Below are 26,294 nucleotides of genomic sequence, written 5' to 3' on the forward strand. Positions count from 1 at the left end.
ACCATTCTATCTATGGATGAGGCTAAATATCCTAATGAAGAGAAATGAGGACCGCAGAATGATAGGTTATTTTGAAAAAAATGAAATAAAAAAAAAATCAACAACTCCTACGCACAGGCAAACTCCCTATCTGCTACAAATTTCAAATCAATCATTTCCAGACTTTAAAATACAAGGAATTCTGGTGTAGTTTGGTTGCAAGTTCTTATTCAAAGAGCTAAAGTATCTAACACCATTTTGATGGTCACAAGCCACAGCAAGGGAAATTCCCACTGCACATGCAGATAAACCCTTCCAGTGAAGGTAGTTTAAGCTCTGGCCCTGAAAACTGGTGGAATCGGCTTTTTTGGATCCAGTCAGAACTCAAGTGGACAAGGCTTGAGCAATATGGCCAGGGTTTAAGGTTAGTCCTCCTTTGAGCCACCATCACAGCCAGCTCTGCTTTGCGCTACGCAACCTTCAGAGGTCTCTTCTAACCTTAAGACTACATGGTCTATAAATACAGATTTTCTTCCCTTTGAATACAATTTGTATTAAACACATTCCATATATTAAGGCACTGATAAACTGAATAGAGCTTCAAAGACCATGTCTGGCAGCCCCACCAACAGGTTTAAGCCCAACTAATAAATTCTGGAAAAATAACTTTTTATGGGTATAGAACTGGATCTCTGCACTCGTAAGTTTTCTATGAGACTCCAAGATTTAAAAAGGAAAAAATCTTTTATTTTACCTTAACAATTTATACGATAATCTCATTACTACAACTGATAGCTGAAGGGCTAAACAAAAACATTTTACAGGAATAGGTGAACACCTCCAATGCTTCCCACGCACATGCACATTATACCTTTATTGAAACTCATGTCTTCTGTCAGGCCAAAGGATTTTTATTGCTACAGATTTCTCACTGCTCCTCTGATTTATTCCCACCCTCCTCCACCCCCCCGCCAAAGCAGCACCAGTAGGGAAGTTAATGTCTGATAAACATGGCACCAGGAATGTGAGAAAGGAGTGAGTAAATATTACATCAAAAAGGTATTAAAATGAAAGAAACTTGTTTTCTTAAGTCTCTTCTTGGTTATTCAATTCCATATGATGTTTACAACAGCAATAACTATTTAAAATGAAAACTATTTAGGTATTCATGTGCCTTTTACTATTAATATTCAATTCACAAAATAAATAAAAAAAAATAAATTTCAGAGTGCTTCTGTTTTGCCTGACAAGCAACTAATCCTTTAAGCTATGTTCTTTGTTACAATCCTACATGGAGATTGGCATTGTCTCAGTACAATGGTGGTTACATAAATGTAAGCACACTTGGATCTCTAACATTCAGATAGTATGGCTTCTCATAAAGAGAGTGCATTTTCTGTTATGTCTGAACTTGTGTGAATGCAGGCTATCGATGAAAGGGATGCTCCCATTTTCTCCCCTTTTCTGGGGTCAGATCTAGTGAACCTAGTATCATCAGATGAGTGGTTTTAAGCTGGATGTATGGAAAACCTCTGGGGAAATTTCTGGTAGTACTCCATTAAATCACTCAGTGGCCAGTTCCTCTATTGGCTGCATGACCACTAACTGAATCCTACCACAAGGACATGGAAACATGGCCAGTGGAGGGCAAGTGCTACATGGCTAGTCACATATAGACATACCGACTAGATGGGAAAGTAGAGGGAGAAACTGTATTGCCAAAACAGAGCTTTTAGCACAATTTTGTCTGATGGTTCACCAAAATATTTGAGTGAAGGCACTGAGTGCTTGTTTTGGCTGTCCGGGAACACAGATAAATGGACTGTATTGCAATCACCTTGTATACTCTGGTTTTAGCTACAAAGCTTCCAGTGAGACTTTGAAGACAAGAGCTGGGGCAAAGGAGATTTTAAAAGCATAGATTTGAGGCCCTTGATCTTCCTAGAATAAGCCCCTGATGAGCTGGGCCAATAAAAGTTAAGCCAAAGCAAACCACGTACAAACAGCAGAGACTGGATGCAATTAATTCTGAAGTTCAGTTTATCCAACTGACACATGCATATAAGAAAAGCAAGCATTTCAAATATTTTGATACCATAGCTTCATTAGTAGCACAGATGTCCTCCATACAATAGCGACAAATTCTTGTTCCCATTTCATATGCTTATCTACACTCTGGAGACACAGCAAAATGCTACTCCATCAAGCTGCACCAAAACAGAGTACTGGTGTTCTGAGAACAGAAAACAAAGCTGGACAGAAGGAGGATATACTGTGGTATTCATACACAACACTGAATTCAGAGATTTCATACTTTTAAGTGGTGCAGACACCTCTAGCTAGCCCTGCGGTGAAGAATAAACACACAAGGATTTCCACATGAAGTGAAGCCAAATCCTTTCCCAACCCAACGGTCTCAACCTGACAGAATGGAATGAGCCAACGAAAGGAGCTTTGCCGTTTTAAGACTGAGTGATCAGACACAGCACACAATGTATTTAATAGAAATCCAAGTAAGGAAAAGCAGTGCATTGGCTCAGGTAGGTTCTTCAACTGACTTCTGCTAGATTTTACTTGCGCATTATTTTACAATTTAAAAAAAGCAAAACTCCTGTGGAAGTCAGAAAATGAATTTCTAAAACTACATTTTAGAGTTAAAGCCAGCTCTGAATTGCAGTCAGCAAAGAGCTGTTTTCCAATTCTGAATCATTTTCTGCAATTTTTTTCTCTGAATACTGATTGTTTTGCTGCAGCTGAACAGCAGAATAGAATAATGAACTGACCTGCAACAATTTTCTTTCCAGACTTCCGTAAATATCAATTTTTTTCCTTGTCTCATCAGCCCTTATATAAATTATAATTAAGCATAACAACAGCATAACCCTAAAATCTGCCAGGTCACCCTGACACCGTTATTGAATAGGTTTATTCACCATGAAGACAACATTTAAAAAGGGCACATGATTTCAGGAAATTCTACTGGTCTGTATTACCATCCCGAAACACTCATCTAAAAGAAAATAAAGTTACAAAAAGCTGTATCATCTCCCAGGGTCAGATAAAGAAAGGAGAGTGCCAGACAGATTAACTAAATGCCACTTGGGTTAGATGTCAATAGGATTAGAATGGACTTTGGGTTGTCACTAGCAAATACATCCACATGTCTCACAGAGGGTTCGGTGAGAAGGCACATGTCTTGTCCCGTGGAGCAGCTCCAGACCTAAGTGGGAGGAGATGAAAGCACAGACTAGAGGAGTGCAACAGGGGAAAGGTTTCAAATACATTCCTCAGCCAGAGACTAAATATAAGGAAGTGTCAGACAAGCTAACGGAGTCTCACATCAAAATAAAAAAGCTTTTTTGTCAACTCACAGAAAGTCTACTGTGTTATTCTTAAATGCACGCCTCCCTCCAGGCAACAGTGCAAAATGGACAGCTGGCTAAACCCATCCAGAAAAAAAAAAAATAAGCTTCTGGTGTACTTAACAGACAGTGGCACAGGTTATAAAATTGCTCTTTGCCTCAGTCTCTGAATAAAAAAATTTTAATGTAACTGAGATACGATATTTAAATAGCCTTAGAATATTTCTCAAATTAAACAAAACTAAGCACCTATTGTAGCACATGCACTTACGCTTAGAACAAATACCATGTTTCTATAGATTACATCCTAGTCCACATTTTTACTGCCTAAGAAAAAATCTCCATGCTCAGAAAAATGAGTTTTAGGGTTACTTTCTTGTACCTCAAGCAAAACAGTTAAGACGCATGCCAAGCAAAAAAGCCAGAGGATGCCTGAACATTAAGTTGCTTATTAGGGAAAAAAACAAAACAGAACAAAAAAAAAGCCACCAAACCAACCATACAAAAAAAACCCCAAACCCAAACAAGCCAACCAAACAAACAAAAACCAAAACCCCTTCCTCTCATTCATATATCCACGAAGCTGCCTTCTATATATAGTCCTTTGGCAGGTAATGCCATGACACTACATTCAATTTTCACAGAGAAAGGAATAATTCCATCATCTTTGTTTTACATCACAGGGTTTGGGGGGAAAGGAGATTTGTTTGTTTTAAATAACAAGTATAGTTCCCTTCTACTGCTTTATAAAACAAAGTCTTAATCTTGTCACATGACATAGGGAAAAGTGAAGGTATCTTCTCAGACAACATTATTTTGCGTTAGGGATTTTTCTTAGACTTGCAAATAAACATCCATCAGTCCTGTGACCTCTTAACCAGCAGGTTCAGTGCCACACAATCAAGCTCAATATGGGGTCAAGCTACTATTAAAAGTAGTACAGCCCCATATTTCACCAATTTAAAAGCAAAGCAAAACACAGAACGTAACTGCATAGCTGCAACTTTTCAGTCTTGTTTTAAAAATCTATAGTATTTGTACATGTTTTAATATTAAATTTGCTCATTTACAGAAACATTCCTGAAAAAGAAATAGGAACATTACTGAACTTATAAAATCCAAATACCTATCATTACAGATTAGGCAGTCAATTCTCCCTACATATGTAGCATGCTGATGCTACAAACATGCACGATACTTTAGAGCCATCGCCAGTTAGGTGGGCTGACCTTCTCTCTAATACATTACATTGGGTGAAAAATTCTATTCCTACAAAAATTAAACCCTAAAATTTAACACTGAAGAGAATACTTTGCACACTCTATTCATAGATATGTAACTATTAATCTAAAAATAATTGATTAATCATCAGTCTGCAAAGAGGAGGAAAGAGAAATTAACAAAGACATACACGTGCACAGATTTGGCAATATAATGCTTTCTACAGCACGGAAATCCAGAAGTAGGTCACAGCTTTATCCTACAGATCATTTTCAGCTTAGTTTGAACAATAAAAGTCTTTTGAATAAACTGCCTGCATTCAACAATCACGATACGCTCATCCACAAATAGAAGCTGCATTATAAAGTGTAACAGCCCATGTATCCACAGCAGAAAATGGATGGAGTTGAACGAATATACTTGTGGGCTGCTAGTTCTTTGCTTCTTTATACTTAAAATTATTTTTTTAAAAAATGATACTATCTGACTCTTCAGGTCAAGTGTTATTTCCAGGGTTCCTAATTTGTCAATTCTACTTTGTAAGTTTTTGATTGATCCCTGGGTAATGAAATCTAGCTATCCAGAAGAGGTCTGCTAGAAGCACAAATGCAAAGATTAGTCTTGTCAAAGGAATGAAGACTATATTTAGATATATAACTATTTATACAGTCACCATACAGAGATTCCTCTACATGAAATTCCTCAAAATAGGAAGTATTTAAGCAAAATAAAATGCAGCCTTTAAGTATGCAGAGACAAAATATGTTTAGTTTCAAGATAATCATGAAGTAGCTTGGATATTGTTTCCTCTTTTACAAATACTACAACAATTAATGCTGGAAAAGTTTAATTTATGATCATTAGATTTCTACCTTAGCTTATAAAAAAACCAAAACAAACAAAAAAAAACAACAAAAAAAACAATAAACCACCATACACACAAAACTAATGTTTCAAAAGTTAAACTGAGCCAAAACAAAAGTGCTAATATGAAACAGCATAAAGGCTTCATTCAATAGGTATTTCAACCTTTAGCAATACAAGAGTATCAAAAGCTGCTCTCCGAAATATAAATGTAAAATGTATTTATCAAATTACAGGTATGACATTTACTCCAGTATACAACAGGAAACTTTGCTACAGCAATGATAACAAGCTTCCCTGCATTCCTACCTTATATAATGCCAAAGAATCTTCATTATTTAATTATGTAAGCATAAATATTCAACCCACTCATATTCACTTCTGCTCTGAGGATATGAAATATCTTGCAAACATTTCAGGCCCAATGTCAAGAGACACCTGTCAAGCTTCAAGTAGTAAGCTTCTTTCTTTTAATCTAACACCAAAAAAACACCCATATCTGACTTTTTTTGCAAGACTGCTTATAAAAAATTCAGTATCATTAAAACAACATAGCATTTGTATAGACAGTATTCTTTCTTTCCTACTCCACAAGTGTGATTACACACTTCGGCACTAAAAACATACCACATTTCTGTGTGATGTTTAGAATAGACCATTCAAGTCCAATTTTATACAATGAATTACAAAGAGGATGGATAACGCGCTTTCAAGGACTTCGGACAATTTTCAAAAATTAACCCAGTTGTGTAGAAACGTTCATTTGCTTGGTAGGTTGAATTACTTTAACATTTACTGCAATAACATGTACAAAAATCCACTTCCGTCTTTTTAGCAGGTTGTGTATAGCCACTTCAATGGGATCACACTTGGCAAAAAGATCTGCAATCACACCATAAATATTTCACCGCAACAAGTAGTAGCACACCTACAACTATATCCACGTAGTTGTAAATAGGAGAAGATCTACTAAGCTAAAAGCAAAGAAATGTATTTTTGAATGCTGGAAAATTTTCTTTCTACTGCAGCGTTCACAATTGTAGATGTGGAAGTTTTCTGTAGGAAATAACAAAGCTGGTAGCACTGTGATTTAATGTAAACGAAAACATTTAATGATTTTGAAGTGCTACTTAATGAATTTAAGCTAGGAAAAGACAACCTACTGAAAAAACACAAAAGTGTTGCAAATGAGATTTTAGAAAGCCCCAACAGCTCAAAAGAATTACCTAAACATATACATTTAGTGCTAATTTTAGGCATTGTGAAGTGCTCTCCCCATACACTGCAGCTGCTCCTCCCAAAGGGCAAGGGGTCTCCCATACCTCATGTGTCATAGCTGTCTGCTCTCTCTGGCCATCCTGGACACATTGGCTTGTGCTAACTGACACTAAACACCATGTTTAGGCACCTGAATCAAGTTTTTGAAGCCTTATTGTTTTAGAGCCTATATTGGGTAATGTAAGATTTACTTTTGCCAGAAGGTGAGATAACGTTTCCACAGACACATCTCAATCATTTTTCCACCCAGCAAAGTAACATACGCTGCTTTTCTATTTCCATTCAGCACTAATACTGAAAATACAAATACTAAGGGACAGATCTGGATATGTTTATGTCTGGCAGGCAAAGGAAGGGTGAGGATGTCCTTCATCAGAAACCTGTTATCATCTCTGACACATTGAAGACTTCACTAAATGGAATTTAATCACTGAAAGTACAAACCCATGTATGGTAAGAGAAAATTATGACAACTCCTTGACTATTTCTTGCTGCCCCTCGTGCTTGTATAGCAAATTACTGGCCATAAATAAGCCTGAAGGCTTTTACACAGCTATGTTCAGTGCCTGTACCTTTGTCACTAGACAGTTGTATAATCATGATTTGGCTTCTCTCTGTACTCCTTTCAGCTGCTACCACCACCAACCCTACAGACTGCTACCGCAGTCCAAAATGCCCACAACAAAAAGTGAATGCCATCTTTTCCAGCAACCCAGCAAGAACTATTTTGAAACAATTCAAAAGATTTCTCTTCCCTATCCCAACAGCTCCACAGATACTCCAGGGTTAGCCAGAACAGCTTCAAATAGAGCACCACAAAACAACTGTTGGCTTTACACCAAAGTTAAAGACAGAACAAAAATACAGGACTACTATATTTTAAAATTCTGAATAAGTGATTTTCGTATAGGAAATTTCAATTTCCCACAACAAAGAGCTGTGGTTCTTCCTAAAAAAACATATCCTGTTTCTTGGAACATGCTGCAATCTGATTTTACAAGAGAAACTATTATGTGACACAAAAGACTGCAGAAAATGCTGTATTTATTCAAGTATAAATCTCTATCTTCCATCCCCTGCAAAACAACGTCTAGTAAAAGAAAAACAAAGCTTCAAAACTGTACTAATAGAGGCACTAACTACACCAACTTTCTTCCCCTCTTCATTTCTATCTGCTAAGAATCACAGAACTATGCTTCTATTTCTATATGGTAAGAAATACAAGATAAAACAAAAAAGGTTAGTTTCTCTTTTTTCCAGAAGGGAATCACAATGGGGAACAAAATCACCTCCTGACCACATGTTCATTATACATAAAATTCATAACCTAGGACACTAAGCATTAAAGTCAGGACTGATACGCAGCAGCAGAACGAACTATAAAAGTCAAGAAACTATTTACCTTCACTCCACCGTATCTGGTATTAGTCAGCACTCTGAATTATTCACTTTGGTGCTTGCCTTTTTTTTTTTTTTTTTCTTTTTTTTTTTTTTAAGCTGAGTTTGAAATTTACCAAGCAGCACATTTGCAAACAAAGGCACTGCCTGATAATCATTCCGTGCTCTATGGATAGGGTAAGCTCTCTTTCCTACATTTAATTTTCAAAAAAAAAAAAAAAAACCAATCCAGAATTTGAGGGAGATAATTTAAGAATAAAACTAAATCCCCAGGTCCTTGAACATCAGAAACTCCTGTGGATTTGTTTTCTTCTCTTGAGGTTGCTTCAGATTTAAACTGATAGCGTGCTATTTGAAAAATAGGAACATGAAAATTGACAGCTATATTAAGGCAATATTTGATAATGAAGGGCCCAGATTTTCACTTTCTTTGAAAGATCAACAAAAACATGTGATTCTTAATCAATAATAAGAGCTGAAAGAAATACTAACGTAGCCCTACAACAAAGCTGGTATAAAAACCAGCTTCCCTTAAAACATTAGCCTCAAAACTTGCTTTTTACAACTTGTTAACAAATATGGTTACAATCTTTCTCCAAATGTTCTTGGGAGGTCTACCAATGTATAAATATTTTATTGACTTTTGCATCATTTTAATGAATTCGCTGTCCACAACAAGCCTTCTGGAATAAAGCCTTCACATCAGCAAAGAGCACACTACTTTAAATGAAATGTTGGTACAGTCATGCAATACAACTACTCTGAACAACCAAGACTGACAGACACTGAAGATGCACCAGAGCAGAACTGTCCAGTGAAATTCCAATAAAATTTGACTAAAATATACAATGTCATTAAAATAAACAAACAAACAAAAACCACAACAAAACCCACAAACAAGAAAATCTTGATCTTGTTTGAATTTTGTTTCTGTCTGACTGCAGTTCAAACAATAAGTCTTCATTCCCTGCAACTCTGCTGCTGAGTTATCTACTATAGAGTACACTTAAGTGAAATTACATTCCACAATATCCAGAGGTTTTGATAAATAATAATCTCTTCTCTCACAGATCTTCCAAAAATAAATTGACTTTTATTAAGAACTTGTCAAGGAGACTAGTATCACAGGAAGGCTCAAAATTAATTAAGACTTATCTTCCAAGAAAAGTTTGAGCAATATAGGAAGGTAAAGCACTGATCCAGTCCCTGAACAATAAGGAAGTGCTGAATAAGAAGGGAAAAAGCACGTGGTTCTGTAAGAAGAGACAATTATGCATTTATACCACAGGATGGATAAGTGTTGTTGATCAATCAGGTATTGTACTGACTGGGTTTGTACTCCATTTTGCAAGTGGAAGAGTTCCCTCTTAAAGTGAGTTTTCCATATATGACATAAATAGTGCTATAGCACAAATATCATACTCCCAGTGGCAAAAAAAAAAAACAAAAACCAAAAGAACAAGATAAACCGCATTTGCTTAAAAGCCACAAATCTCTATTGAAAAAGACAACCTCAGCTTAAAAGTGCCAGGCTCTTTATAGAGAGATTTTACACTCTTCATAGTCAGTTCAGGGAAAGATATAGCTGTGGCTCCGGACTCCTTTCCCACCAAAACTTTACAGATTCCCCATTAAAATCTTTCGAAGTCCTACTTACCTCCTGTAGTAAGTGCAAGGAACACATACACTAGCATCATCAAGCGCCAGCATCAGAGTGCTGGAACAAGAAGCATCCTGCACCTGCGCTGTAGCCCTCCATAGGGATTTCCCTGGATATCTGCAAAACGGAAGAAATGGGCACACAGGGCCCATTTTCGTTCCCATAAAAAGGGGCACCTAGGAGAAAGTTAAAAAGTCCCCATCATCCCAGCTGAAGTGAGTGATTACAGTTCATTGTAAAACCACGTGCTTCAACCCTCCTTTTTACAATGAATTTGAAAACGGGTACATTAAAAAGAGCACGGCCAGCAGGTCAAGGGAGGTCATCCTCCCCCTCTAGTCTACCCTGGTGAGGCCACATCTGGAGTGGTGTCCAGTTCTAGGCACCCCAGTTCAAGAAAGACAAGGAACTACTGGAAAGAGTCCAGCAGAGGGCTACAAGGATGAGCAAGGGCCTAGAGCACCTCTCTTATGAGGAAAGGCTGAGAGACCTGGGTCTGTTTAGTTTGGAGAAGAGAAGACTGAGAGGGGATCTCATCAAGGCTTATAAATATCTAAACGGCAGGTGTCAAGAAGATGGGGCCAGACTCTTTGCAGTGGTGCCCAGGGACAGGACAAGGGGCAACAGGCACAAGCTGGAACACAGGAAATTCCATCTGAACATGAGGAAAAAATTCTTTACTTTGAGGGTGACAAAGCACCGGAGAAGGCTGCCCAGAGAGGTGGTGGAGTCTCCGTCTCTGGAGATACTCAGAACCCGCGTTGATGCATTCCTGTCCAGCCTGCTCTAGATGAACCTGCTTTGGCAGGGGGGTTGGACTAGATTATCTCTAAAGGTCCCTTCCAACCCCTACAATTCTGTGATTCTGTGTGAAAAATTAGAATTTTTGAGATCCTTGCTACTGAAGAAGCATTAGAGCCCACCATTTGATTCCTCTGCTACTCTATTCCGAGCACCTACACTCTTCCCCTGAACCACCTTCTGCAGGACTACAGGTAAGAACCAATTCAAAGGCAACCATGTCCAAGTTAAAACAATTTTACAAATACCCACTGCCACCTTCACTGGAGCCCTCATCACAACCCTACCTACAGTTTACCTAGCATTTCACCCACAACAGTGCTTATGTTTAAAATCATGTGGAGGTTTAAAATATGTAATTTGGAAAAAAAACCCTACCCATTTATGGATTTACATGAAATTCCAATTTGTATGAAACTATATGGGCCAGAAGCAATAAGCAGACAGAAATCAAACACAGTTGCAGCTCCTTTTTAATAAGAGCTCCTAGTCATCTTGTCATTAGTTACAGGAACAAGATCCTCAAGACAAAGTTGAATTTCTCAGTAACAAGCTGTTCTTTTGGTGCCAGATCTGACATATTGTACCTTAAAAGCTCGGTCTTGTGTCTAGACAACTAGAAATACTCAGTAGCATTTTTTTTTTTTTTTTTGAGATAAAAGCTTCCGTTCCTTTGTACTTGAGCTTGAAGTGAGCTAGCATAGAACTGACACACATAGAATACTTACCACATCTTTAAATTATAAAGGTGGCCTTTAAAATAGCTTTTCGTCAAAATACATAGCATGAAGAACACGTTACAGCACATTTTGATACAAAATCTTTGAATATTCAGGTCAAACAATCCCTATACATTTTTATGGCCAAAGGTAACATGTCAGACAAACCCCACCTTACAAACATGAAGTTCCTGACTGGAGATACAGTCAAACTAAAATGAGTCCAAGAAATACCACCATGACCTTTGTGTAACACAGAAAGCAATACATCTCCTTAGGTGTTCACAAGAACAACTAAACCACCAATTCCAGTGTGCCAACCACACTAACCAGTGCAAGGCAAGGATTTACTCCCAGCACCACCCATGCCAAGCAACTATTGGGGGGCAGCTACAGCGTGTACATGATGCCACACCACAATTCGTCCTGCTTAATATAGGGCATAGCAGTCCAACAGTTAAAATTCAGAATATTAAGGCAAGTAAAAACTTAGGGAGTCCTCGTAAGAGAAAGCACACAGCTCTATTGAGAGCGCAGCTTTTTAATTACATGTATAAACACACAGTAATACATCCTTATCACCACTTATATGCTGTAATAAGGGTATTGGAAGTTATTAATTTTGTGTGTGATTTCACGTTAATTTCATTATTACTGAATCATATGGAGTTAGTGAATGGGAATCTATTCCTCTCACTTAAAATCTTTTAATAAAGCTTTTTGAAGGTTTGGGGTTTATTGCCAAGAATAGCTATAGAAGTACACAAAGTATAAACCGCTAAAACATGTGAGTCCAATTAAGTTTGTTTCCATCACAGATCAACAACCTGGATTCAGAAGTGAGAGCTAAGCTTTCACTATCATACGGCACAGCTGTTATGATGTGTAACAGATTGAAAGTATATTCTTTCACAGGCAAAATGACATAAATATTCAGATTTAATATGCCCTAAGTAATGTGTTGTGCATCAAATACAACCACAAAACACTATTCCAAGATTTACGTTTATTTTGATGTTCATGTTACTGACCATACAAATATGAATTCTATAATTAAATATATATATAAATAAAAAAAATACTGCAACTAGGTATGTCAGGCTTTAAAAGCATACGAAGGTATATAGTCAGTCCCTTACAGCATATAAAAGATAAGCATGTCTGAAAAATGTCAGACAGTATATAATCTTAAAAGCAATACTGAAAAGACCTACTATTTTAGAAGAATTATTTTACAGTAATATAATTTAGAATACCTTTCCTGAGCCTTACTAGCATATGCCACATATATTCACATGCAGATTGGCACTAATCTACCTCTAAGAGGAGAATCCTAAATTTACACTCCCCGCTACAAAAGACTTTTGACTAACACTGCACTTCACTATTTTATCACTATTCCATTATTTCTCTATATTAAAAACATATGTCAGATTCTGGAGACAGATTAAGTAGTACCATCTAGAATATATGTTAAGTATCAGAAACAGATTACAGTGATGTGGATCTCTGCCAGACCACAAAGCATTACCATATCATAACTCCACTGAGGAGACACCAACCAATGCTACAGCACATGACTTTGAAGCACTCTTCTTTTTCAGATGAAACACATTCTTCTTTTCAATCTCTGAAAGAAAAACGCACTTAGTTTCCCGTGTTTATTTTGAAATTGGTGCTACACTTTTATCAAGTGCTTGAGCGAATTTCTTATGCTACATTAAACTGCACATATTGCATGATGAAGATCACAGAAGAGCTTCCAGAAGAGCTCAGGACCACCCTTTAAAAAAAAAAAAAAAAAAAAAAACAAACACACACCAAAAAAAAGCTAAACTTTCATTCCCATCCAAACTGCCAATAGATTCACAGATTAAGAGCAATCCAGGATAAAACCACCTTTGTTCCTCAGCAGTGGTCCAAGTCATTGACATAAATTAGATTAGCCTGAACGCTAATCTGTGCCAGCTCTCAAGAGGAACCAAAACCATCATGGTAGGTAGACACCAACGCAAACCTTTCCAGATTGCATCCCCATACTGTTGAACATGAAGTACCATTTTGGTACCTCTGTCCCACTAAGGCATTAATTCATTTTTTGGTAATAGAACAAAACTACCAAACTCCTAGGCAGAATCTCTGGTTCTACTTGGTTAATTTATATAGGATACATAAAACTGAAGGAGTTTCTTGCTTGTTTCTGTCTCCATAACAACAGTATCATGGAATACAGTCTCTGTTAAACTCTGCCACAAACTTTCCATTTAACTCTGAACTGAATCTCCCAAATAATTTTAAGTAAAAAAACCAAACCAAAACAAACCCACAAATGCAATCCTGTCACTAGCAAGCTATTTTAAAATTTCTTTACAGAAAGCAGAAAAGACTACAAGACGCTGATGGCAGCGTCACAATTGTATAACCTGCCAAATCTTCATTTTACACAAAGTTTCTCTTTGTGGAATAATATATGCTACATTTTAAAATCGGATTTCAACATAATTGCAGAGTCTTAATACAAATCGAGATAGCCTTCACTGTGGATGGTTTACAAGCAGCAACAAATTTATCTGCTCTCAAGGAGCTAAACACAAACCTAGTTAGTGACTGCAAAATATACCAAATTTCCACACATATGTAAGAGTACTCAGCTGCAAACATTTAAGTATTTCTGCAGAACTATACTTTTGAGGCCCAGCAGACCTAAAAGCAAGAAGGTCTGAACTTTTTCTTTAAGTGTTGCTCTCAAAAATAAGCAGACCTCCTAAATAATTTTCTCTACATTCTTAGAAAGCCTCTTAGCAACTTTTCTCCCCCATCAAATTTCTTTTCGGATAAAAAAAAAAATAGTATTGAAGCACATAATGCTATTTGCAGTACCCCAACTGATACTTGAGCAACACTTTTTTTTTTTTAAACAATTCTTGCAGGGTGTTTATTCTTCATTTTTCTCTTCCCTCAGTATTTCCTCCCCATCATTGCTTTCAACATTCAGTGGCACATCTGTGAATTTAAATTTGTCTGGGAGGTATACCAAGTCAAAAATCTTCCAGTCATTACTTTAAGATGTTCTGCAACATATGTATAACAGAAGCTGTCAAAATTAAAGGTTGTCCTTCTAGCAGAATTTACAGGCTAATATTTAACAGTCACTGAATTTCAAATGACAGACCTCTAAATTATGTTAAAACTGATACAGAGCCAGGGTCTCAAAGTTTAGATTGTGAGAGCAATGACATTAAAATTTCTCATTGACATTGTGCTCATTTTCAGTAGCTTCTAAAATGAAAGCACTGCGCTCAGTCATATCCCTTTAATAATTATGGTGAGCTAAAGTTTATACATGCAAAATCGTGGCAGGGAAGGCTTGAAGGCTTGCTACTTCAGTAGTCTCAACTAATTGCTGCAAAAACAGACTTAACACAGAAAAGAGTACTGATCAGCAATTCGACTGCCATTCTAACCAAGTAATAATAATAAATAACCAAGATAGTGGATCCAATACTGTACAAAGAAAAGACTGAAAATAAGTTGTACTATCTCTTTTACATAAAACCACAAGAATGATTAATCACATTCCAGATATTTCTGGATTCCTGCTAGCTAGAGTAGCACTCACAGGCTGAGTCAGAATGAGCTCTCCATTCTGCTCAGTATTGCATAAGCATAGAGAAAGATATCACCAGAAGTTTACATTCTGACTTTTACTGAGAAAAAAGCTGACTGACCAGAAATATAAAGCAAGAAATTCCCACTTACTGCATATACCATGACCGCGGCTTTCAACATTCACAGAAGTTGTACTTAGAAAGACCTCTCAGTTAAAAAACAAAAAAGCATGCCCCTAGTCATTTAGTTTACAGTATCACAAAGGTATTGCTTACCAAGTCTGCTGCAAGGACCACAGACAGGTTAATTTCCTACTACAGCCCTAAGTCAAGCCAAGGAAGAGAACTATGGGCCTCAAATGATCTAAAATTTAAGTTTAGATATGCACAGGCAGCAGTCACAAGCTCCAAGGTGAAATACAGATTGCAGGTACCTGAAGTTGTCCCTAATTCCACAACTGAGTGCCGCAACTTGTCCCCATTCAGTCCCGACTGAGCTGCCCAGTTCCCACAGATGACATCTGGCAATTTTTTTCACATGCCGAATTCAATGTTCCTGCTGTAGAGGTGATCATTTTGCTACACTTGAATACTCAGTGTTTGTTTTTTGTCTCTCAGCCCTGATGGAACCTGCCAGCAGCTACTGCTGGCTTCCCAGCATTCCCAACAAGGGAGGAGTTAAATGTCCTTCAGTACACATCCTCTCCAGTATTTCATGGAGTTAGACAACAGAAGCAGAGAGAAAACAATTCAGGTAACAACAACAACACGGGTGGGTGGCAGGAAGGAAGAAACAGTTTATACTGCCAGCCTACACTTCCATCCGAAGAACAGTGCTGCACCAAGGCCCAGCATAAGTATCAATCATTATCTCATCCCTGAAAAAAATGAGACAAAGGACATGCAAACATTGTTTCAGAGTATGTTTAATGTGTTCGGATGCTGTGGAATTTCCACTACAGTGTCATACATAAAAATGCCAGCCATTAAGATATTTCTTTTTGGTTGTTATATAAATAGGTAAGACATTTTTTAATCTGTGGAAGAAAAAAGGTGGGTGGGGGGAATAGTAAATACAAATCATTTTGAAGTATACCCAAATACAAACATTCAACATCAGCACTGACAAATTTATCCCTGGCCACTGCTGCAGATAACAAAGAAGGAGGTTCTTCAGCTCGTTATGAGAAACACTGCAATATGCTACAAAGGCTGGCTCAATATATAAGGAGTCAGGCTCTTCAAGCTCTTCTTTCTAACACAGATCTCACCAGTTCCTTCTCCGAAAGGAAGCAAAAAAACCAAAACAAAACATTGAGAAGGACAAAGGATAGGATACTTTTGTTACAATCAGCAAACAACAGTGAAAAATCAAAAAAGGGAAGGAAAAAAATATCCGTACAGAAGAACCTGATAAGCTATTTTTATCTAAGAACGTAATGAATTAGAAGTTTCAACATGCAGGGGTGTGCAAAAATACAGAGAAATAATTAGACCTTTATTATAAAAAAAACTTAAGGGACTAATTTACAACTATATGCACAAAAACTACTAGGGATACGATAGTTTTCAAAATGAACAACATGTATCTACTGAAAGCAAAAGGAGGAGTTAAAACAGAAGAACAGAAATGCATGACATCTTACATTTTGTTCCAATACATTAAAATGAATGTATTGAGTGAACTATGAGTGAACAAAGTATTTTCTTTCTACCTTCCAAGTGTGTTATAATGATACTGCACTTATTATTCTTACATTAAAGAATTGTTTAAACTGAATGACAGACAACAAAACTCAGCTGCCATACAACCAGCTACTCCTTTGAGTCCCTCATTTCTGAATCTTATTCCTGGATACCGAAAATCCCCTAGTGATGTAGCATCAGTTACACATCCATCCTTTTCCCCTGTTAGCCTCCATTAATATGTATTAAAAAGTCCTTATATAAAAGTTAAGCTATTCATCAGCATTCTATACTCTATTTCCTAAAAAAGAACACGCACATACACATTTCCACTAAAGATGCTGACACTAACAAGGTGTGAACTGAGCAGGGTTTCTATGTGTTATTCTTCTTCCACCTGCTGCCCCCTTCTAACATTGTCTATGTATATGCTTTAGACCATAGACTCCATCCTCTTGCATGTCGACAAATGTCTCACACCAAACATTCACTTTTATTAAAAATAATCTTTCCCCTACTGCCCAGATCTCTTAAGTATAGCATATGAATTCAATAGCTGCACATAATAAAATTTAAAACCTTTAACTGTTTCATAGATTTCAGTGTTCTGCTGTTTATCAAACGCCAAATAAAAAAACAACCCAAAACAAAATAAACAAACAAACAAAAAAACCCCACCACGGGCCGAAAGCATCGCTCTCAATTACTACTCAGACAGGAAAAGAATTTGATATCCTAGAGGGCATGCGAAGAACTGCCCAGGAAGAAAGTGCTGGCAGAGCCTTTTTGTACCTAGATAAAACACACTGATACAGGAAACAGTGGACACTTTTCAGTCACACAGGCCCCTAACTGTGAACTTTCAAGATCCCTGAAGAATTATGTCTGTAAAGAGAAGTATCATAGGCACACAGAATACACAGACACTGCTTCCCAGATTCTTGTGGTAAATCCACTGAAATAAAGGGGATTATTCAATTGAGTAATAACTTCTGGACTGAGCATAGGATTTTCATAGCTTTTTTTCTTTTTTTTTAAAAAAAAAAAGAACAGTCAGCTACAGTGTTTAAACAAATACCAAAAAACCAAAGTTATTAACTTCAAGTCCATAAACCACCTCATGTCTCTCTATTATTACAAAAGAAATAGAACTTGCAAACAGCCCTACTGTTATTCACAGCCAAACTCTAGCTGCTACCAAATGGCAATACCTGATGAAATTATTGAACTTACTCAGAGATACCCTGTTGCCACCACAATTGCCACTACTTATGTGAAAAACTAAACAAAATAAGGCTCAAGATAGGCAGTACAGTCTTCAAGCACTGGCCCATACATGTCTAGTCCTAATCAAATTAACAAAACTACGCAAGTACAGAGGTCAATACTAGCAGATTTCACTCCAGAAGTGGAGTTTTGACCTGTAAGTAGCACACATTGCTAAGGAATAATGCATCACCAACTTACAACACCCGGAATGTAGTGTGTCACTCTCCAATTTATTAGTGGAATGCAAATGATAAAGTACTGTGTTAATTATTTAAGAAGTGATGTTGAAATGGTTAGCTAGTAAAATCTGCTGTAGTTCTGGAAAGAAGTCAACTAAATGTCAGAGAAAAGGAGACTGGATCAAGTTATGCCTACATACAAGTACAAACCTTACTGAAGATTTGATAATTTACTATGAATTTATGTATAGTAGATCCTTCTCAAAGGTGGGGCAGGAAGACAAATTAACACATTTTTTAAGAAGCAGCAATTATAATAGTTTTTTTATTATTATTATTATGAGAGGGTTAGTTCATGAATCTGACATAAGTATTATAATAATTATGTTTCAAACTGTTTAAGTAATTCACAGCAGATTTACTAACTGTGATGAAGTCTTCATAATACAACACTCCATCACACCAATGCCAACTCCTACAGAAATGGGAAATAATTTTTGTATATGCAAATTACATATGGGTGGGTGGATAAGAGAAATGCAAACTGCAAAATCCTACCCTAAATAAAAACATATATAAACAAAGTGACAGCCTGGAAAGTGCTCCTCTTTAAAGAGCAATCAAATAACAATCCCATTTTCTTTCCTGAACAAGCTCCTTTGAAATAAAGGGGATGGTGACAAAAGGAGACTCAAAAATGAGTTTTCAAATGCTCTTTTTAGAAAGTAATAAATATTAACTGTATTTAATAACTTGGATTTGTACAACACACTTCAAACTTTCAGAGAGAAGCGGCAGCTAATAATGCAGAAACTCAAGAAAACAATCCTAAGATAGACCAGAATATGTCTATTTATTCAGTTAAATTCTACTGACATTGGTAACATCTTCATTCAAGTGTTTTTGTAATGACTCAGTATTTAAACATCACTATGTATAATAAGCTTCTTCCTGATTTGAAGAAATAGAGCATCGCTAGGCCTAGCTATCTCTGACAGTGCTATTCTCATTACATCATAACAACAGAGGGGAAACAGTTTTCACAGAAATGAAACAGTATTTCGCTTATCTTAAAATTTGTGTATCTTGTATAAAATGTCAAACGTCAAACATTACAAGGCTAGCGGCAGCATCACGATTCCCAGGCAGTCAGGCAGGACCTAGAAGTAGTGTGGAGGTGGCAGCGCACTGAGCCTGGGGTGAGAGGGAAGAGAAGTGCTTTATGTCACTGACAAGGGACTCCTCCAGGCAATTTAAAAAGTAGCACTAAGAGATTTGCATCTAACCCTCCACAGCTAAGGAGAGGATTTCTGTGATAAAATGCAAGACAGATATCTGCAAGTGAGAAGGGGGTTCAGAGCACTCTAACAGCCAGAGAGACCCTAAAAAGAAATATATGAAAAATAATAATTGAAAGGATTCAAAGTCAGAGGCAATAGCCTTCTCATCAACCTTTTCTTCTGGGTGGCAAAATTTATTTATAATATTTGAAAAAGGCAGGGAAGGGAGAAAAAAAAAAAAGGTGAGCTTAAAACCATGTTTGATCATCCTCTATATCTTACTATTCTACTTTTTTGGCAGAATTCACTCATTTTGACTGCAGTATAAAAGCTGTGAAGGAAACACTAAAAGTAAGCAACTAAAGGACACCATTATTTCAATAGGCCATTTGTCATACATATGCACCAATAATTGTATATCTATGGCTGAAACAAGGGCTACTCGGTTTCATTGTTATCTCTGTCAGGGCAGGTTTTACTCGCAAAACAGAACTTCGCCCTGAACAGAAAAAAAAATCATAGACAAGTCTGCTGCTTTTAGAAGAAAAGTACCTTTATATGTGAACAATGGTGCGGAGATATGTGAAAATATTCTTCCGTAAGAATAAAGAATTAACATATCAAACGCAGCCACAACATTTTTTTTTTTCCAATTAAGTGATTTATGGAAATACATACAAATGGGGAAAGTCGTGCTGAACAGAAAGATTACCTAGCAGACCTGATTCACCCTCTCTCCTCATGCCCTGCTACACCTTCCTATTTTAAATGTACTGAGCCAACACAGGCTGAAGTACAGTCCGCCATAAGAAGTACTAGGAGTGCCCTTGAAAAATGTCCAGATTGCAGCTAGTGCACAAAGGACCTCGCTATGTAAATAAATGCATGAGAATTTCTCTCTTGCTCTTGACCCAGCAGCAAGGGAAGAGATTAACTTCCCATCAACATCGAAAGACAAAGCGTCGGTAAGAAACAAGCTAAGTTTGAGAGAAGAAAAGGAAGAAAGCTGAGAGTAAATTTCAGCCAGTTTAGAAAGAAGAAAAAAAAAAAAAAAAGGAGAGAGAGAAATGGCTTGTTTAAAAGCATTCCGAATGTTCTACTTCGTATTTCTCTTCCCCCAAAAAACGCTCGGCAGAGCTGAAGAGCAGTGCCACACGAAATAAACCAGAGCAGTCAGATATTAACTGCCATAGGAAGTGAAGGCAGACATCCCCCCTTTGCCTTGCTACACAGAAGGCGACGCTGCAGATTTCCCACTCCGCTACCAAAAAACAAAGCAGAACCAGCATGTGGGGCGGGAGGGGGGTTATTAACTGTCAACTTTTTGTTCCTTAAATATGTAACCGAGACCTTTCTTTTTTTTTTTTCTTCCCACGCCCCTCTTCTTTCCATCTTGTCTGCCAAAAGGGGCTGAAATAAACGTTATTCCATAACAATACTATTAAAAAAGAAGCGTAAGACTTACCATATCAGCTGGAACGCTGCTGGACATCTTGATGTTACCCTAAATGGCTTAAAATCAACTTTAAAAAAAAAAAAAAGCACCAAGAACAGCCGGCCGCAGATCTTTCAAGAAGCAAAACCGGTGTCAACGTCGGAGGCAGCAACTTCCACGTCCCCTACGAAAAAGAGGTGCCCGATGTGCGGCGGGGAAGGCGGCGGGCTGAGGAGGAGAAATATCCAGTGGCCAGCGGTGCCGGGGCTGAACCGGGGGAGCCAGCGGGAGACCAGAGATGGCAGCAGATCCCTGTCAGCAGCAGCACCAGCGGTGGTGCCAGGTAGACCAGGCAGGACTACACCGCCACATGAGCTGCGTGCGGGCTTTTTTTTCCCCCCCTTCGCTCCCTCTTCCTTTTCTTCCAACCCTTGACAAATGACGACGGGATGATTCACGGGATAATGGTGCGTCCAAGTCACCTCCTCAGTCAGCGGCAGGCAGGACCTCGCTCCTGCCCTCGGCGGGGCAGGCAAGCGGGAGGGCCGGGGTGGGCCCGGGGCCGCTGGGGAGGACGCCGGGCTTCGCTCCCCCCTTAAGCGGTGTGCGACATTCAACAGGGTCTGCCAGGGAGACGGGCCGGGGAGGGTTGCCTGAGGGGCGGCCGGAGGGGAAAGCCCTCCCCCGCGATGCTCCGGCGGCGACGGCACTCGGCGGGGGCCGGGGGGGCGTTCAACGGCGGCCGCGTCCCGCTGCCTCAGGTCTCCGCTCGCATCGCCGCCGCCGCCGCCGCCGCCTCCTCCTCAGCCCGCCCTCCCTCCCTCGCCTCGTCCGCGGGCGGCAGGGGCGGCCCCCCCCCCCCGGCTCCTTCCCCCGCCAGCCGCGCTGCCTCGCCCCGCTGCGAGCCGGGAGGTGCCGGTCCTCAGCGCGATCGTCGCCCGCAGCCGCCCCCTGTCATCTTCGCCTCAAACCAACATGGCGCCCGCCGATCCCAGAAAGGGGACACGGCAGGGGAGAGACCGACCCCCTCCTCCGCCACCGCCCCTCCCGCCGCATCACGTGACGCCACCCCGCGCGGCACCATGGGGCTTGTAGGCGGCCGAGGGGAGGGGGCGGGGCCAGTCTGACCACGCCCCTCCTCCTTAGCAACCGTTGCTAGGGCGGGGAAGCGGCCCGCCGCCGTGCGCGGCCTCTCGCCGCCTGCGCCCGGCGCTCCTCGTCCCCTTGTCCCTCGCCCCGCCGGGGTGGCTCCTCGCCCCCGTCCCGCGGCTCGCCTTGCGGTGGAGGCGGCGAACCGTGGGGTCCCCTGGGCACCGCCGGGGCCTCGGAGTCACTTCCAGGCCCTGGCAAGCAGAGCCTACCCCCGCCCCCCTCACCGCCAGCCGGGTAAATACCACAGAAACCGTCGTTTTCCCCGAGGGCGGCTGCAGCTTCCTCAGGGCGTTTGGGGCTCTCCTTGCAGCCCTTTCTCCCTGGGTCCCCTTCTCAACGTGCGGGCCTCTGCTGGACAGCTTCCAAAAAGAAAAAGAAAGGAAATTTTTATGTTACTGTTTTAATTTTATTTTGGCACCACCGATCCACAAGTCTGGGCCTGTACATCATTTCTTTGTATTTCTCATTTCCTACATTATTTTAGAGTTTGATATATCAAGGTGCTTCTTGGCTGTCTTTCCCCCCACCCCCCAAACTGTGTAGTTTTATTAATGAAAAAAGCTCCTGGAAGATTCACAGTGAAAATGATGACTTCCAACTTGGAAGCACCTGGAGAAAGAGGACTTAGCATGTAAAATGCCCCCTTCCGAAGCTGTCCCATTCCGCAAAGAGCTTCACTTTTGTTATGGATCCACATTATCTGAAATGGTGTCTGTAATGGGTATATTTTTTCTTATTCCAGGCTGCTCCCAGATACCAGCATTCAACAAAGGAAGGCTGTGCCTGATGGAAAATGCAGCCCACCTAGAAGACACAAAAAAAAATTCTACACAAAATGCAGATCTATTGAAGGCCTTTTGAGAGGTGTGTGGAGAGACACATATGCTGGTACTGTAGAACTGGCCAAGAAAAAAAATCAAGAAAATCAAGTAGATGGAACTTGTGACAGATGCAGCCTGGTTCTTTTGGGGACAGATCTCATGTAAAACCACAGGAAATTAAGACAGAGTTGTTCCCTTTAACACTAAAAGTTTGAGGCTGCCTTTCCTCTTTAGAACTTCACACAGCAAAGGCAACCCCTGGCAAGACACCATCCCTTGCAGAGGTTATAATTCTTTTCTTTATACTCTGCTCCAAAATAGCACAAAGCTACCAACTTCAGAAGATAGATTTGACAGCAAGCAGCCCTGTCTGATGCCTGGGAGTGGAGTTGGGGGCCATCAGAAGTTGCCCCACACGCATGGCCTCTGTGAGGATCCTGTGCTGTCACATGTATGACTTTAGGCACGTCACTCCCTCCCTTGTCAGCCTAGTTTGCTTAGATGGTACATTTTTGGGAAGCAGTGACTAAGGCATCTCTCACAGAAGGAGAGATTGAGAGCTGGGACTGTTCAGCCCCAGGAAGAGAGGTCTCGGAGGGATCTCATCAGTGTAAGTGCCTGATGGGAGGGAATGAAGAAGAAGGAGCCAGACTATTTGGTCAGTGGTGCCCACTGACTGAACAAGGCAATGGGTGCAAGATAAATCCAATCTGAACGTAAGAAAAGACTTTTTTTACTGTGAGGGTGACCAAACACTGGCACAGGTTGCCCAGAGAGGTTGTGGAGCCTGTGTCTGTGAAGATACTCAAAACCCAACTGGACACGGTCATGGACAACCTGCACTGGCTTATCCTGCTTGAGCAGCGGGTTGGACAAGACGACCTCCAGAGGTTCCTTCCAACCCAAATGGTGCTGTGACTGTGACTCTCCCCTGATAAACGCTTTTATGGTACCTTATATCATCATACCCAATCTTAGTCAGGTCTTCTAGCCACCAACAGGATAAAAACGCTTGTGTTTGTGGGACCAATAGCAAATTGTTGAACATCGCTTACTTTTTCTCCAATTGAATATCATTGAGGGACAGAGACAGTGCAAGTGTTCCTCTTTTTTTTTTATTGTCATAAAGTATCTAAATAGTAATACTGATAGATGAAGGTCCAAGGTATGACCCCTGAAGGGTGTCTCTCCATCCCAAATAATACACATTCCCGGGCACATACGACTTTCTGGTTAAATCAGTGACAGACAGAAGAACTATAAATAGGTCTTGCTGAATAAAGTTTATGCTTAGAATGTTAATAATGTGGGGTTTTCCCTGAAAAAAAAAAATCCTTACATACACCAGCTTAAGTTTAAACGAGCTCTTGAGATCTGCTCCGAGGCCACCCTGCAGACCAGCCTTTCACTCCACGCATACAGCAGCCCTGTACAGGTGCCTCGAGGTGGTCTCAGGGTAATTTAGGAGGTGTCCTGCCCATGCCCTCCCCGCTAGCACTCTCGCAGCAGGGGCAAGAGAATAGGCACCATGACTGCTTTTCAGGCGCTGCAGCTCACAGCTGTCTTCTCATGTAAACTGAAATTGGTGGCAACTCAAAACGATGTCCTCGGCTGCACTGTGACAGCTGAGGTGCATGGCCCTTCCCACCTCCTCTGCTATGAGGAGGCAGCGCAGACAGTGGGGCTTTGTAATCATTTACAGCTCGCAGGTTGAATTACAGAAGGTTATATGGACAGACCCTTTAATTGACCATCAAGAAGTCCTTGTGCCCAAAGAAGTCAGGCAAGTAAGGACACCAACAAGCTCAGATAAACTGGATGAGGGGTCATCAAGGCAAGCAGGCAGCAGCAGGGCACATCCGCTGCATCGGAGATGGCTCTTTTAAATTATTTAGATGGATGAGCTCATCATTTAAGATAAGCATATACATAGGACATAACCATAAGAAAGAATACAGAAGATACAGAGCCTAAACCAGCATGACTCCATGGTTTTTGCTTTTTGCCTCTAGTTTAACAATCTATTGAAAGGAAGGATCGTGCATTTTGCGTTGATGAAGCAGTGGGCTACAGGAGGAGTCAGGGGACTATCCTTGCTACTTCATGTACACACTCGGGTTGGTCAACTTTTCTGACGAGTATTGTATAAATGAGGATGAGATTCTTTCTTTGACACGCAGCTGTGCTGTCCAAGAGACTGCATGAAGAATTAGCTTTTTTGTTCTTATTATTACATATTTGAATCTACAATTATGACTGCAGGCCAAAACCCACTGTCTTAGGCACAGCACATACAAACACGTATCAGAGTTTCTGTCCTGAAATGTTCATAGTACCAGGTTTACTCTGCAGTTGACATTTCTATCACATTTATGTAATTTTTTTCCCCCAGCTCTCAGCTATGATGACATACATAACACAAACGAATGGAAGATCCAGCACAGCTGGTACATGCTGGAGATCATTTTAGATGATTGTGTGCCAGGCAAATGAATAAAAAGAGGTGCTGCACAGTGGTCCTGGTAGAAGTTGTACTACGTAGGATGAAAGGGATAAATCCCACCAGTTTCGTGGAGGTGAGGTCGTGTATATGAAATGCAGTATGGTCAAATATAAAACAGAAAAAGATCCTTTCTCTTTGGCACATATCAAGAAAGGCTGTTATGATAGTATTTATTTCACATTTGCACTGAGAGGAAATGAGAGTTGTGGTCAGCAGTAGTCAGCTGGAACAAGGGACCCTGCAGAAGCGTAACTGCAGGCTGCGTGTGGGATCAGCTTGCGGCTAAACCCCGAGCAAATGCTACAGGCATACACATCTGAAAATAAATCTTTCCCACATCCAAGGATCAAGCAAAAAGGGAAGTGCTGTTCGAGAGAAGCGCTAGCAACATGGAGAGCTAAAACAGCTATTCCGCTTTTGGGACCTAATCCTGTACTCAGATACACAAATCTTATTTCCATTAAGTCTCCCTGGCAGAACTGTCATGTGAATTTAGCCATCTAGGTACAAAATCATTCATCATCATTACTTTGGCAATTTATGGGGAAAATGAAGAAGTATACAACTGATATTTTGCTCCTCATTTGAAAAATATAACATGGCATAAGCAAATAAGTAGAATTTTCCCACCCTTTATTCCCTTTGAGAAGAACTGTGCCAGGTATTTACGGGTAGGTTGGGCTCCAGTTTTAGTGTTTCGTGGCCATCAGTACTAGTTGAAACCTGACTCTGTACTGAGACATGCTTAATAGGAATAAAAGGTCTGTTATTCTAAATCAGATTAGTAGTCCAGCCAATGTGATATCCTGTCTCCAGCAGTGGCCAGCATCAAATGCTTCAGAGAAAGAGACACAAACCCCCACAATGGACAATCACGTTATAATCCTCTTATTTGCTAAGTTTCCACTGCTGCCAAGGCTGCCAGAGAGGCTGGTTTATGCCCCGAAGCACAAAACTTCATGTCCTTTATAGCCTTAATGGCAGAATAACCCATCGATAACACGTGAAACCAATTGCCATTTTTCAAAAGGCCAGCGGTCTCTCCCAACGGATGCTATTGCTGGGGTTGGACACCATGT

General features: G+C 39.9%; 1 protein-coding gene across 1 annotated transcript in view; it reads right to left on the reverse strand.

The window, feature by feature from the left end:
- UBL3 (ubiquitin like 3) overlaps positions 1-21,573 on the reverse strand; it is a 58,952-nt gene extending 37,379 nt beyond the window's left edge. Inside the window, exon 1 of the mRNA XM_054199797.1 lies at positions 20,770-21,573. Coding sequence (XP_054055772.1) covers positions 20,770-20,796 — 27 coding nt within the window. The 5' untranslated portion in view covers positions 20,797-21,573. The remainder of the gene's footprint in view (positions 1-20,769) is intronic.
- Between the last annotated feature and the right edge of the window lie 4,721 nt (positions 21,574-26,294).

This window comes from Rissa tridactyla, chromosome 1, assembly GCF_028500815.1.
Source record: "Rissa tridactyla isolate bRisTri1 chromosome 1, bRisTri1.patW.cur.20221130, whole genome shotgun sequence".
Classification (NCBI taxonomy): Eukaryota; Metazoa; Chordata; class Aves; order Charadriiformes; family Laridae; genus Rissa; species Rissa tridactyla.